Source organism: Lutjanus erythropterus, chromosome 4 (assembly GCF_056507025.1).
Source record: "Lutjanus erythropterus isolate fLutEry1 chromosome 4, fLutEry1.hap2, whole genome shotgun sequence".
Taxonomy (NCBI): Eukaryota; Metazoa; Chordata; class Actinopteri; order Lutjaniformes; family Lutjanidae; genus Lutjanus; species Lutjanus erythropterus.
The window spans coordinates 36,698,298-36,711,570 of record NC_139320.1 but is presented as its reverse complement, the minus strand read 5'-3'; the positions used below and the strand labels follow the sequence as shown (position 1 = coordinate 36,711,570).

Genomic DNA, 13,273 nt, shown 5'->3' with positions numbered 1-13,273 from the left:
AGTGTGGTTTTATGACTCCTTGCCTCGACCCATGATTGCTTTCTTTGTGTTCCTCTCGGGTCTCAGCAGGATTATGTAACATTTGGGTCCAAACAGTGCCACCAAGAGACCAAAACTAGAGGCAAGGATGGCAAAGACCTCCACTGCATCTGCATATTTTCCTGGTGAGCTGATATAAGCAGGGACAAAGGCCACCCACACAGCACAGAAGATCAGCATGCTGAAAGTGATGAGTTTGGCCTCATTGAAACTATCTGGAAGATTCCTTGCCATAAATGCAATCAGAAAACTGAGGATAGCCAATAAGCCAATATAACCAAGTAACACTGCAAAACCAACTGTGGACCCAACTGCACACTCATAAACTATTTTATCATTGTGGTATTGAGTGTTTTTATGAGGACTTGGTGAGGCAGATACAAGCCAGGCAGTGCAGATTGCTACCTGAATGGAAGTGAGAACAATAACTGTTCCTCTTTGCTGCAAAACACCAAACCACTTCAAACTATCTCCACCTCCTGGCTTGGAGGCCTTGAACACAGCCAGAACCACTATGGTTTTCACCAGGATGCATGAGATACAAAGCACAAAGCTGATCCCAAATGCAGCATGTCTCAGCTGGCATGTCCACAGTCTGGGACGACCAATAAACAGCAATGAACACAGGAAACATAACTTAAGTGACAGCAATATCTGGAAACTCAGCTCTGAATTGTTGGCGCGTACTATAGGTGTTCTGCGATGATAGATGAATATGCTGAGGACAGCAGCACAGATACATGTGCCCAGCAATGAGGCAATTGTCAAACAGATACCCAGAGGCTCATTGTAGGAGAGGAACTCTGTTTTCTTAGGAACACAGTGGTCACGCTGGGGGCTGGGCCAGAAGTCCTCTGGACAACTAGTGCACTCCATGGAGTCTGTGAAAATGGGAACAGCCATGAGATAAATGATCATAGTTATGTCTACAAATTGCCAAATTTAAAGATGAATACCAACCAGTCTCATTGCTGATCTTTCCCTCAGAACAAGGGATGCAGTCAAAACAGCACACAGGTTGCCCTTTCTTTCTGGCCATGCGAGTACCTGGAGGACAGCTCTCACTGCACACTGACCGGGGTGGCTATAGGAAGAAAATTAAAAATCTGTTATTCTACACTACTTTCCTGTGCCATTTTGAGTTTTCCACTGGGTGTGTGATGAATCAGAATCAACCTTTTTTGATTCAAAGTTCCAGAAGATTTTGTCTTCATCAATTTTAAGTTCTTCTCCATTGAAGGCCGACCTCTTAACCTCACCCACATTCTGAAGTTTAGATCTTCCATCAGGGAGTGGCAGCAGATTCATGATATCATATATTGGTAAGGGATCACCGTTATCATCAAATGACACTTCATCACCAAATGGTGTGGTGAAGTTGACCTTTTGCAAGTAATACAAAAGCTATGAATTTTAGAATTAGGGTAGAAGGAAAAGCAAAGAGGACATGTTAAAAAGGGATTACATATGACTATCATGAGCATATTGAATAATCAAATTGAAGGCATCAGCATACCACTGACCTGATAATACTTTACAGTGCTATTACCCAATGATACTGAAAATCTTTCTAGCTATTTGCTTGACACATTACAATTAGTAATCTCACAGTTTTGTATTTAACACTATGTTCTAAAAGCTACTCCGCAAGAAATACTTAAGTTTGTGATTTTGTCATATACACAGGTGGCGTGTAAACTGATATCACACCTGCCATGGCTCCAATCCTTTCAAGCTGCCACAGCTGTGCCCACTGAAAGGCCCTCTCCCTGGCTCACACTGCAGCATGTCATGAAGTGCATATGCCAGAGCATACACAGCCTTGTACACATTATACTCTGACCTGAGGTTTGAAATGTACAAAAAATCAGTCTCTACATTCTGTAGATCTTCCTGTCCAGTGCATAATGCTCCGACAGCACCTATACCTCCTGGGGGTGGTGCAAATCTACATTGAAATGTGTATTCCCAAAATTGGTTCACCTGAAACATATTGAAAACACTGTTATAAATTATGATCATAAAAAAAACAGATCAGATTGCATGGTTGATCTCTTACCATGTTATTTCCAAAGCTTCCATTGTGGTGGTCAGGACGTATTTGTAGAAGGAAATCCCTGAGACCTGAAATTTCTCCTCTTCGGATGGCGATGCCCAGTGTGCCACCCAGGTATGGCAAAAAATGTGGAGTCTGGAGCATTTTGGCTGCTGTCCAACCTTCACTGGTCATCCATTGTAGGTCTGTCACATTTTGCCTCATCACCTATGTATTATACCAAATATATAAATCAATAAATAATGTCTGGTCTTCTGAATCATACATTTTACACAGGTGATGTCTTGTTAAGTCATAAATAGGTGTAATGCGATGTTTTACAGAGTGTCATGACTTTTGTGTAATTTATCTCAGTGAAGGATCTCACTCAAAAAAATAAGTAATAAGTGGTGTGATTTATTCACTAAAATGTATCTGTCAAATGCCAAGATTTATTGTTGCTAAAATTTTTTAGTTCAACTAATGAACATTAACAACATTAAGTTGTAAGTATAAGTATTAAGTATACTTCAAATAAGTTAAAGTTATATTTCAAGCCCAACCTCTTCCATGAGGCTAAACATGAGACTCTGATATGCAAAAACAATGACCACACGAGCTGTGGATTTCTTCATCACATCCACAATCCTCTGTAGTTTAGCTTGGTCATTGCTCCAAGGCAAAATTTCTATGTAAGCCAGACAACCTTCACCAGACTGAACAAAGTCAGATTGGAAAGATCGGGCAGCGTGGAGTCCATAGTCATCATCACTGATCAGCAGACCTGCCCAAGTCCAGCCAAAGCGTCTGAGAATCTGAATCATAGCATGTACCTAATTAAATACAGAGTGAAGGAATTAGAACATGAGCTGAAACAATCTTTCAGTAGAAACCTGCTGAACAAGTTCAAGTCCTGGTTTAATTATTGCCTTTCAGCTATGTTAACTGAGATCAAACAACATCATAAGTGACACAAAGAATGGAACATAATGCTCATTGCAGTACTTCATGAGCAATGTATAACTGCATATGCTTTCTTTTATGAATTTTCATTGTGCTGACAGATGGTCACCTGGAAAGCATCACTTGGAATCGTCCTAAAGAAGGATGGAAACCTTCGCCGGTCACTCAGACAGGAACATGTGGAAAAATAACTCACCTGTGAAAGACACAGACTATAAATCCTAAAAACATTCAAAGCCTTTACTGTTTCTTTCAAGTTAAAATTGATTGCACCATGTATACAACTGATATTAAATCTGAAATTAAATCAAATCATCTAAAAGAATTCTCAGATGGCAGGGCAGATAACTTACCATAGGTACTCTGTACAAACCTAAGACATGGGAGATGGCAACAGAACGTGTAGATGAAGAACCACCCACAATCCCTATGACTGGAGGGGTTCCTACACAGGTCTCGTCTAATATAAACTGCTCCTCTTGACCACTGACTAAGGACAACGCTGCACTGAATCCAATTCCTAGGTTGGCACAGTTATCATAAATACTGTATCCCAGAGTCACATTAGGTAGCAGGTTGGAGTTTCTGTTGATCTCATCAATAGCAAAGGCCATGGTCTGAGCCCGCTTGAATGCTTGCACATCAAAACTAATAAAAGAAATGCCAATGTTTACTATTGAAAAATTCAACATGACACAGTAACTGGGTCAACATTTTGCACAACATATTTTTGCAAAGAAGTAAGCTAATCAAACAACAACAGCTATAACACTACTATGTGCATGATAAAAATGTGTTAAAAATGCAAAACGGCTGAAATGCATACATACACAATGTAATTACTTTCAGAAAAACATTACATTGTCAAAAATACATTCTATTAATGTGATCATTTTCCATATTTTTTCCTCACCCATAGCAGGTAGACTGTTGTGGCTCTGTGGTAAAAGACAGGTCAGCAATGACAGAAAAGTAATGGACTTTAAACAGCCCGCCTAAAACCACATCTCCAGCCTTGTGAATCCCTGTATGAAACTGAAACTGTCCTTGTAACCGGCAGGAATAAAGGTGGGAGGACACAGCCGAAGAAAGGTAGAAATACCAGAATGTATAATAGATGAGCAAGAGTAATTTGATTTCTAAAAATGCCCACATGACTTTCCTCCTATTTACCCTTCTTTTGAGCCTAGTCAGTTTTATTGCTGTGTCAACCCCTTTTATTGACTTACATTATTGTGTCATCTTGAACACCGCCCAACAAGGCGTAAACAATAGCGGAGGCAGGGCCTAATAAACATTTCATTTGAGATTAATTTTACATTGAGGCATAATGAATTTGTTCACTTGTAATAATCTCCTCACCGCTATCTTTCCAGCCCAGATTTCATTTGTGACTGACTGCAATGATTGACATCCATGGTTGGCATTCCTTCTAGATGTCAAAAGCCACTTATGAGCTGTAGGCACAGTAACTTGAGTCTGATCTGAATGAAAATACTTCACAAAGGGTTCAACATTACATCACACAATAGGGAAAAACTATGTTCACCCATGCCTGACACAGCTCTCTCTGCTCCTTTGTACTGCACAGGACATTGCTCAATAAATTAAAGGAGGTATATGCAGTTCTCAGCCAACATATATGAATTGTGTTTTTTGCCTCTTATACAAAGCCAGTATCTTATTCCATAAATAAAAAAAAAACAAAGTATGAAATTTGCCTTATTTTTAAAGTGAATTTTACCCTTTATTTTCCTATTGTGGGTTTAACATATCCAGCCCCTAATAGCTAAGCAGGAAGATTAAGTCATTATCAAATAACTCAAGTACTGAGAGCCATCACACTAAAACAATTATTACACAAACTCTACTTAAAAATTATTAGTCATCAATAAATTACAATTAAGCACTTTAAACTCTTATTTATCAGTCTTTAGTTCACAGTTCATCATGTTGTCTTCCACTGTTTACATTGCTTCCTGTAGCAAGAACAATTTATTTACAGGTCTCTCCAGCATGCTGGTTTTTGGTCTGCAGCTTTACTTAATGTACTGTCCCACTGTAGTTGGGCAGGGTTTGGATTATTCTTCCTATTATCCATGCGTTTCATGGGGATGACCTGTTGACTACAAGCACCACATTTCCAGGCTTGAAGTTTCTTTGCAGGCTTGACCGTTTCTGGTGCTCCTAGAGGAGGGGCAAGTATTCACGAGTCCATCTGGTCCAAAATAAATCTGACGCATATTGTACTTGTCTCCAACATCTCCGAGCATACTGATCATCCTTGCTGAAGGTTGGGCTGTACTTTCATCAGTAGCAAATGGTTGGGTGTGTTGTGGAAATTTTCCCCTACTGGTGAATAATGAAATAGAGACTTCTGCCGGCCGACAAGGTTTTATTTCTTTGCAAAGAAGGTCAATCAGCACACCAGCGGTCAGAGTGGAGAAAGACCCAGAACATGGGGAGACCTGAACATTTATGCCTGAAGAACGCCCCCTAAGGTGTGTTTCACACCCCTTTGTCTGCTGCAGGTATCGGTACCCCACAAAGAGTGTTTTCACACTCCTTTGTCAGGTATCAGCACCGACTCCCTAGGGTGTGGTTCGCATAAGGGGCATCCTGCAAGGTTTTGTATTCAGTTGCTCCCACTGTTAAGAGGTCTAGACATGATTAATTTAAAACACGAAAGGACCTGGTATCTTGATGTGCTCAGAGGGAGGTTGGGAATCTCAAGTGGTTGACAAAAGGATCTAAGCATTGATGAAGAGACAGAGGGGAAGGATGTCTCACGTGGTTAAAATGCAAAGGAATTATATTAACAATTGCAATCAAAGAGTTTGGCATTTTGGTGAGACGGTGGGAGGTTGTGTGTCTCATAAAGAAGTCAAAATTACAATTACAGGTGTCAAAGGCTCAATATCATGTGGGACATCAGGTGGGCCTCTGATTTGTTGGTCATTAATAATGCTTTCAACCTCACACAGGAGCATTTGAAGACTGTCATCTGTGAGGGTTTGTTCTTTTACTAGGGTGTTGAGGATCCTCTGTACAGTACAGATTTGCTCCTCCCATACCCCTCCTTAATGGGAAGCAGCTGGGCTATTGATAATTAATTTCATGCCCTTTTTCTGCATATCCTTTTCAATGTGTGACTAGTCCAGGTTTTCAATGGCCTGTCTGAACTCCTTTTCGGCACTGTCAAAATCTGTGCCATTATCCCAGCGCATCACGGTGACCTGGCCTCTTTTGGTTGTGAAGCGGTGTATGGCATTGATACAGACGCTGGTGTCAAACTGTCTGTGACCTCTATATGGACTGCCCTGATAGCAAGGCAGGTAAATAATACTCAAAGGGTCCAAAGAAATCAACACCTATATTTGTGAAAGGCGGTTTGTCTGGTAAAAGATTATCTTTTCGCACATTTGCCATTTTCTGTTCTCCAACTCAGCCCTAGTCTTCTACAAATTATGCATTACGATATCAGCTTCCTGATGGCTGATGCTGCTTGAGGAATCCAAAACTTTTGTCTTAACTGTGACATCATGTGTTAAAAAAAATATGAGACTGATAACATAACTTGTCATGTACTAAAAACATGTGCCAAGCAGTTACTAGATGTTGTGTTCCCACCTGCTTCAAGACAGCCACCGCTGTCCATGGCCTAAAAAAATTTGCAGTCTAGTCTAAATGACTACTGCCCTGTGGCACTCACTCCTATTCTGATGAAGTGCTTTGAAAAACTGGTTCCCCAGCACATAAAGAACAGCAACCCAGCCAGCCTGGACCCTCACCAGCTTGCATTCAGAACCAACAGATCCACAATAGAAGTGCTCCAGGCCTCTAGGGCTCCAGGCCTCTAGGAGCAGTGCTGAGCCTCCACCCGAGAGATGGACAACGGACGTATCAAATCAATATGGTATGGAGCAGATGAAGGAGTGGGTGAGAAGAAGAAAGTTATGATTGGAGGAAAGTTGTAGTCGGGAGAGGCCACATAAAAAGGTACATATTCTGTTTTTTTTTCACATTTGGCCTTAATCTTTTAGAGTATTATGAAACATCAGATGATTTACATAGCTGACGTTAGCTCTTCTATTTCACTCCCTCATCTGCTCCATACCATACGTTGATATGTCCATTTGTCTGTCTCTCGGGTGGAAGCTCAGCACTGCCCCAAGAGGCCTGGAGCACTTCTGTTGTATGACTGGATATGCAGCGTTTTCCTTTTGCATTCGTCCTCCTATACGCAGTATGCTTCTGTATTTGCAGCACGTTTCAGTATATGCAGTGCCACGCTGTATATGCTGCGTGTTTACCCTTGTCGGCCACCAAAGGTTCTCCACTGATTCTCCTCACACCACAACTGTGATTGTTATTTCACTCAACCCTGTTTTGTTGTTAGTCTCTTTGATTCCTAGTAGGCTCATAATTAAGAGCTTCTGGTCCATCACATTCATATGAATATACAGGCTACAATGCACAATGTAGCATGCAAAATGTTAATGCTTAGCTTTGAATAAACAGAAATCAAGACCACATTGACATAGCCTCCCTGCTACCTGCTGTATATTTTTATTTTGATTCTATTATCTTCACTTGCTGTGTTGTTCTTTTTTGTTGTCTTGTGATATGTTAAGCACCAACACAAGAGGGCCACAGTGGAAATAATCCCTCTGGCTTTATCATCTGTGATTTTTAAAGTATGTGATGACTGCTGTGCAGTTTATCATCAAATGGTTTCAGTCAATCAAAGCATTTGGCCCTGATCAGAGAACAGTTTTTGCAGTAAGATGTGCGTCTTCCAGGAGTCAGTGTGATGCAGACTTTGAGTCCCATAAACTCATGTGAAATGAACATAAATAATCTGCATATCTTATTCAGAGGAAGTTACGGTTTAAACAGGTTTAAGGTGAAATACAGTGACAGCGTTCTAGAAAATAAAAGAATAACTTGTTTTTGAGTATCCTTGCACATATCATATATTTCATATTTAAATACATTTATTTGACATCAGCCCTGATTTTACAATATCATTACATTACTTAAGCTTCTTTTCCAACAAAGATTGACCAAAAACGGTCCATGGTATTAGGTACAGATTTTATGACTCAATGCCCCGACCCATGATTGCTTTCTTTGTGTTCCTCTCTGGTCTCAGCAGGATTATGTAACATTTGGGTCCAAACAGTGCCACCAAGAGGCCAAAACTGGAGGCCAGGATGGCAAACACCTCCACTGCATCTGCATATTTTCCTGGTGAACTGATATAAGCAGGGACAAAGGCCACCCACACAGCACAGAAGATCAGCATACTGAAAGTGATGAGTTTGGCCTCATTGAAGCTATCTGGAAGATTCCTTGATATAAATGCAATCAGAAAACTGAGGATAGCCAGTAAGGCAATATAACCAAGTAACACTGCAAAACCAACTGTGGACCCAACTACACACTCAAAAACTATTTTGTCTTTGTGGTATTGAGTGTTTTTATGAGGAACTGGTGAGGCAGATACAAGCCAGGCAGTGCAGATTGCTGCCTGAACAGAAGTGAGAACCAAAACTGTTCCTCTCTGCTGCAAAAGACCAAACCACTTGAGACTGGCTCCACCTCCTGGCTTGGAGGCCTTGAACACAGCCAGAACCACCATGGTTTTCACCAGGATGCATGAGATACAAAGCACAAAGCTGATCCCAAATGCTGCATGTCTCAGCTGGCATGTCCACAGCCTGGGACGGCCAATAAACAGCAGTGAACACAGGAAACATAACTTAAGTGACAACAATATCTGGAAACTCAGCTCTGAATTGTTGGCGCGAACTATAGGTGTTCTGTGATGATAGATGAAGATGCTCAGGACAACAGCACAGATACATGTGCCCAACAATGAGGCAGCTGTCAAGCAGATACCCAGAGGCTCATTGTAGGAGAGGAACTCTGTTTTCTTAGGAACACAGTGGTCACGCTGGGGGCTGGGCCAGAAGTCCTCTGGACAACTGATGCACTCTGTTGAGTCTATGAAAAATGGGACAGTCTTGAGATAAATGTATAAATTGTGTCTACAAATTGCCAAATTTAAAGCTGAATACCAACCAGTCTCATTGCTGATCTTTCCCTCAGAACAAGGGATGCAATCAAAACAGCACACAGGTTCCCCTTTCTTTCTGGCCATGCGGGTACCTGGAGGACAGCTCTCACTGCACACTGACCGGGGTGGCTATAGGGAGAAAATTAAACATCTGTTATTCTACACTACTTTGCATTGCTACTTTGAGTTATCCATGTGGTGACTGAAAAATCAGTTGTTACCTTTTTTGATTCAAAGTTCCAGAAAATTTTGTCTTCATCAATTTTAAGTTCTTCTCCTTTGAAGGCCGACCTCTTAACATCACCCACATTCTGAAGTTGAGATCTTCCATCAGGGAGTGGCAGCAGGTTCATGATATCATATATTGGTAAGGGATCACCATTCTCATCAAATGACACTTGATCACCAAATGATGTGGTGAAGTTGACCTTTTCCAAGTAATACAAAAGCTATGCGTATCAGAAAAAACGGACAAAGAAAACACAAAGAGGGCAGGTTAAAAAAGAATCATATATGACTGTAATGAACACAGTGGAAGGGTTGAATAATCAATCTGAAGGCTGACCTGATAATACAATCCATGGCTATTAGCAGGTGGTAGGGAAAATATTTTTAGCTATTTGCTTGACACATTACAATTATGAATCTCACAGCTTTTTATTGAATCCTCTACTCTAAAATGCTGCTCTGCAAGAAATACCCAAGTTTGTGATTTTGTTACATAATCAGGTGGAGTGTAAACTGATATCACACCTGCCATGGCTCCAGTCCTTTCAAACTGCCACAGCTGTGCCCACTGAAAGGTCCTCTCCCTGGCTCACACTGCAGCATGTCATGAAGTGCATATGCCAGAGCATACACAGCCTTGTAAACATTATACTCTGGCCTGAGGTTTGAAATGTCCAAAAAATTAGTTTCTACATTCTTTAGATCTTCCTGTCCAGTGCATAATGCTCCCCCAGTGTCTCCATGTGCTGTAGGTGGCGCAAATCTACACTGAAATGTGTTTTCCCAAAACTGGTTCACCTGAAACATATCGAAAACAATCAGTTCTAAGTAATGACAGTACATTATTCTTGCAGTTACCAACTCATATTGCACAGTTAGTCTCTCACCATGCTATTTCCATAGCTTTTGTTCTGGTGGTCAGGACGTATTTGTAGGAGGAATTCTCTGAGACCTGGAATTTCTCCTCGTCGGATAGCAATGCCCAGTGTTCCTGCCAGGTATGGCAAAAGGTGAGGAGCCTGCAGCATAGTAGCTACTGTCCAAGCTTCACTGGTCAACCATTGTAGGCCTGTGACATTCTGCCTCACCACCTGTGCATGATGCCAATTATACAAATACATACTGCCATGCCACTAAAATCGTGTTTAATCTTCTGAATTATACAGTTTACACAGTTGATGTCTTGTTTTACTCATGCATGCACATGCTATATTGTGTTTCACACAGAGTTATGAGCAAAGTAATTCATCATCATAACTGGAGTTTCATGTAATTTGTCTCAGTGAATGCTCAAAACAAATAACAAATGGTGAAATTTATTCACAAAAATAACTGTGAATATGGAGTGAATGACACTGTGACTTAAAATCTTTCAGTTTAAAAATGAAACATTAACAACATCATATTGTACACTTAAATTGAGTTATAATTGAGTTATACTCCAAGCCCAACCTCTTCCATGAGATTAATCATGAGGCTTTGATGTGCAAACACAATGACCACACGAGCTGTGGATTTCTTCATCACATCCACAATCCTCTGTATTTCAGCTTTGTCATTGCTCCAAGGCAAAACCTCTAAGTAGGCCAGACAACCTTCACCAGACTGAGCCAGGTCAGATTGCATGGATCGGGCAGCATGGAATCCATAGTCATCATCACTGATCAGTAGACCTGCCCAAGTCCAGCCAAAGCGCTTGAGAATTTGAATCATGGCATGTACCTAAATCAGTACAGAGTGAAAGGATTAGGGTACAGGCTGAAATAATCTTTCAGTGAAGAATGTACTTAACAGGTTCACCAATTTAATTGATTTAAATTTTGCTTTTCAGTTTTGTTAACTGAGACCAGTCAACATTATAAGTTACACAAAGAGTATGACCTGTTTCACAAAAGGTAGGTATGTTTCACTGTAGTAAAGGGATAGACTTTCTGAGCAGTGTTTAACTGCACATGCCGTCAGTTAAGGTTTTTCATTTTGTGGATAGATGCTCACCTGGAAAGCATCACTTGGTATTGTCCTAAAGAAGGATGGAAATTTTTGCCGGTCACTCAGACAGGAACATGTGGCAAAATAACTCACCTATGAAAAACACAGACTGTACATCCTAAAAACAAAGTCTTTTTTCTCAAAGTTTTTTCCTCCATGTTTAAAATTGACATTAAATTTGAAATTACATCAAACCAAAATAATTCAATAGAATTCTGGCAAGACAGAAAACTTACCATAGGTACTCTGTACAAACCTAAGACACTGGAGATGGCAATAGAAGGTGTAGACGAAGAATCACCCACAATCCCTAGGACTGGAGGGGTTCCTGCACAGGTCTTGTCTAATATAAACTGCTCCTCTTGACCACTAAGTAAGGATAATGCTGCACTGAATCCAATCCTTAGGTTGGCACAATTATCAGAAATACTGTATCCCAGGGTCACATTAGGGAGCAGGTTTGAGTTTCTGTTGATCTCATCAATAGCGAAGGCCATGGTCTGAGCCTGTCTGAATCCTAGAACATCAAAACTAACACAAGAAATGCTAGTATTTGAAAGATACCACATGACACAATAACTGTCGACATGAACATTTTCCACAAAATAATTTCCACATTTTTAAGCCAGTTTAATAGCCACAGTTATTATAATGTCAAAATTATATGCTACTAATGGGATTTATTGTCTTTGGTTTTTCCTTTTTTGCTGTTATCTTGACAAACTCACCCATGGCAGGTTGGCTGTTGTGGCTCTGAAGTAAAAGACAGGTCAGGAAAGACAGCAAAGAAGTTGACCTTAAACAGCCCACCTAGAACCACATCTCCAGCCTTTTGCATCCTATTTGGATAAAACTGTCCCCGTGACTGGCAGGAATAAAGATGGGAGGACACAGTAGAAGAAAAGTAGGAATGCAATGTAATGAAATACATTAGCAAGAGCAATTTGATGTCTAAAACTGCCTGCATGACTTTTCTCTTGTTTTCCCCTTTTCTGGGCCTACTCAGTTTTATTGCTATGTCAGCACCTTTATACCGTAAGTCAATAGACTGCCAGTATTGCTCAGTCTTGCACACCGCCCATCAGGGAATAAACAGTAGTAGGGGCAGGGCCTAAAATACACTTCAATTGAGATTTGTTTTGGACTGAGGAAGAATTCATTTTTTGCAGTTGTAAAATCTCCCTACGGCCATTTTACCAATCCAAGTTTTAACTTGAATGATTCCAATGATTGAGACATGCTGTAATTTGCAGGACAGTCATGATATGAGTTTATTTGTTTTTCTTGAAACTCATGTTTAGTGGACTTTGATATGTATTTTCAGCTATAGATAAAGTAGATAAGACTCTAACACCTTCCCCTAAAACATCTACTTGGCTTGTACGATACAAGCTTTTGTCATTTTACAGATGACGGACTATTTTAGCTGAAGTTACTGAATCTACTTAGGGATATACACAACACATGAAATGTTGCACACACACTGTGAGCCACATACAGACAGAGGAGTGCTGCAGGATCCCAAACAGAAGCCGGTGTTTTGTTACTAACATGACAACATTACGATGTGAAATGTGTCTTTCTGAGGCCGAGAATTAACGTTAGCATATCCACTGTTCCAGTCTGTTACCTGACAGTGTTACCAGACTTTAGCCTGTTTCAGCAGCTCTGACTGGCTGTTGGTCGGAATTGTAGAGAAGTTTGGACTTCAGTAAAGTGAGCCCAACTCGTTATCTGATATAGTTGTCACCTTTGCTTGTAAAACATTTTGTTTAGTCCTCATCCTTAAACTGTACGAAGTCAAACCAGTTTATGTCCATGTGATACAACAGAAGTGCATTACTCTAATAACTCTAATAACTCTAATAACACAACACTGATATCTAAACACTGTGTTCAACATGGATGAGCAGCTGGTTACGCTGTCAATGTTTTGG

At 40.5% G+C, this 13,273-nt stretch overlaps 2 protein-coding genes across 2 annotated transcripts; both read right to left on the bottom strand.

Moving 5' to 3' along the window:
• Positions 1-9: 9 nt before the first annotated feature.
• On the bottom strand, positions 10-4,225 carry LOC146328884 (extracellular calcium-sensing receptor-like). The gene is made up of 9 exons (XM_084717849.1): positions 3,951-4,225; positions 3,391-3,685; positions 3,147-3,233; positions 2,638-2,907; positions 2,099-2,302; positions 1,750-2,022; positions 1,216-1,443; positions 1,000-1,123; positions 10-920 (listed from the first exon to the last, which is right to left on the bottom strand). The coding sequence occupies exons 1-9, from the start codon at positions 4,190-4,192 to the stop codon at positions 10-12; spliced, it is 2,634 nt and encodes an 877-aa protein (XP_084573975.1). The 5' UTR covers positions 4,193-4,225.
• Positions 4,226-8,135: 3,910 nt separating this feature from the next.
• On the bottom strand, positions 8,136-12,336 carry LOC146328883 (extracellular calcium-sensing receptor-like). Its single transcript, XM_084717850.1, has 9 exons — positions 12,065-12,336; positions 11,573-11,867; positions 11,343-11,429; positions 10,800-11,069; positions 10,235-10,438; positions 9,873-10,145; positions 9,341-9,568; positions 9,125-9,248; positions 8,136-9,046 (listed from the first exon to the last, which is right to left on the bottom strand). Exons 1-9 carry the CDS (start codon positions 12,301-12,303, stop codon positions 8,136-8,138), a joined length of 2,631 nt encoding a protein of 876 aa, XP_084573976.1. The 5' UTR covers positions 12,304-12,336.
• Between the last annotated feature and the right edge of the window lie 937 nt (positions 12,337-13,273).

Coding starts and splice junctions, on each gene's coding strand:
- LOC146328884 (XM_084717849.1), bottom strand. CDS start 4,192: ATGTGGGCATTTTTAGAAATCAAATTACTCTTGCTCATCTATTATACA. Junction 2,908..3,146: donor TTCCAAGTGATGCTTTCCAG/GTGACCATCTGT, acceptor GTATTTAATTAG/GTACATGCTATGATTCAGAT. Junction 1,124..1,215: donor GGAACTTTGAATCAAAAAAG/GTTGATTCTGAT, acceptor TTCTTCCTATAG/CCACCCCGGTCAGTGTGCAG.
- LOC146328883 (XM_084717850.1), bottom strand. CDS start 12,303: ATGCAGGCAGTTTTAGACATCAAATTGCTCTTGCTAATGTATTTCATT. Junction 11,070..11,342: donor TACCAAGTGATGCTTTCCAG/GTGAGCATCTAT, acceptor GTACTGATTTAG/GTACATGCCATGATTCAAAT. Junction 10,146..10,234: donor AAAGCTATGGAAATAGCATG/GTGAGAGACTAA, acceptor GATATGTTTCAG/GTGAACCAGTTTTGGGAAAA.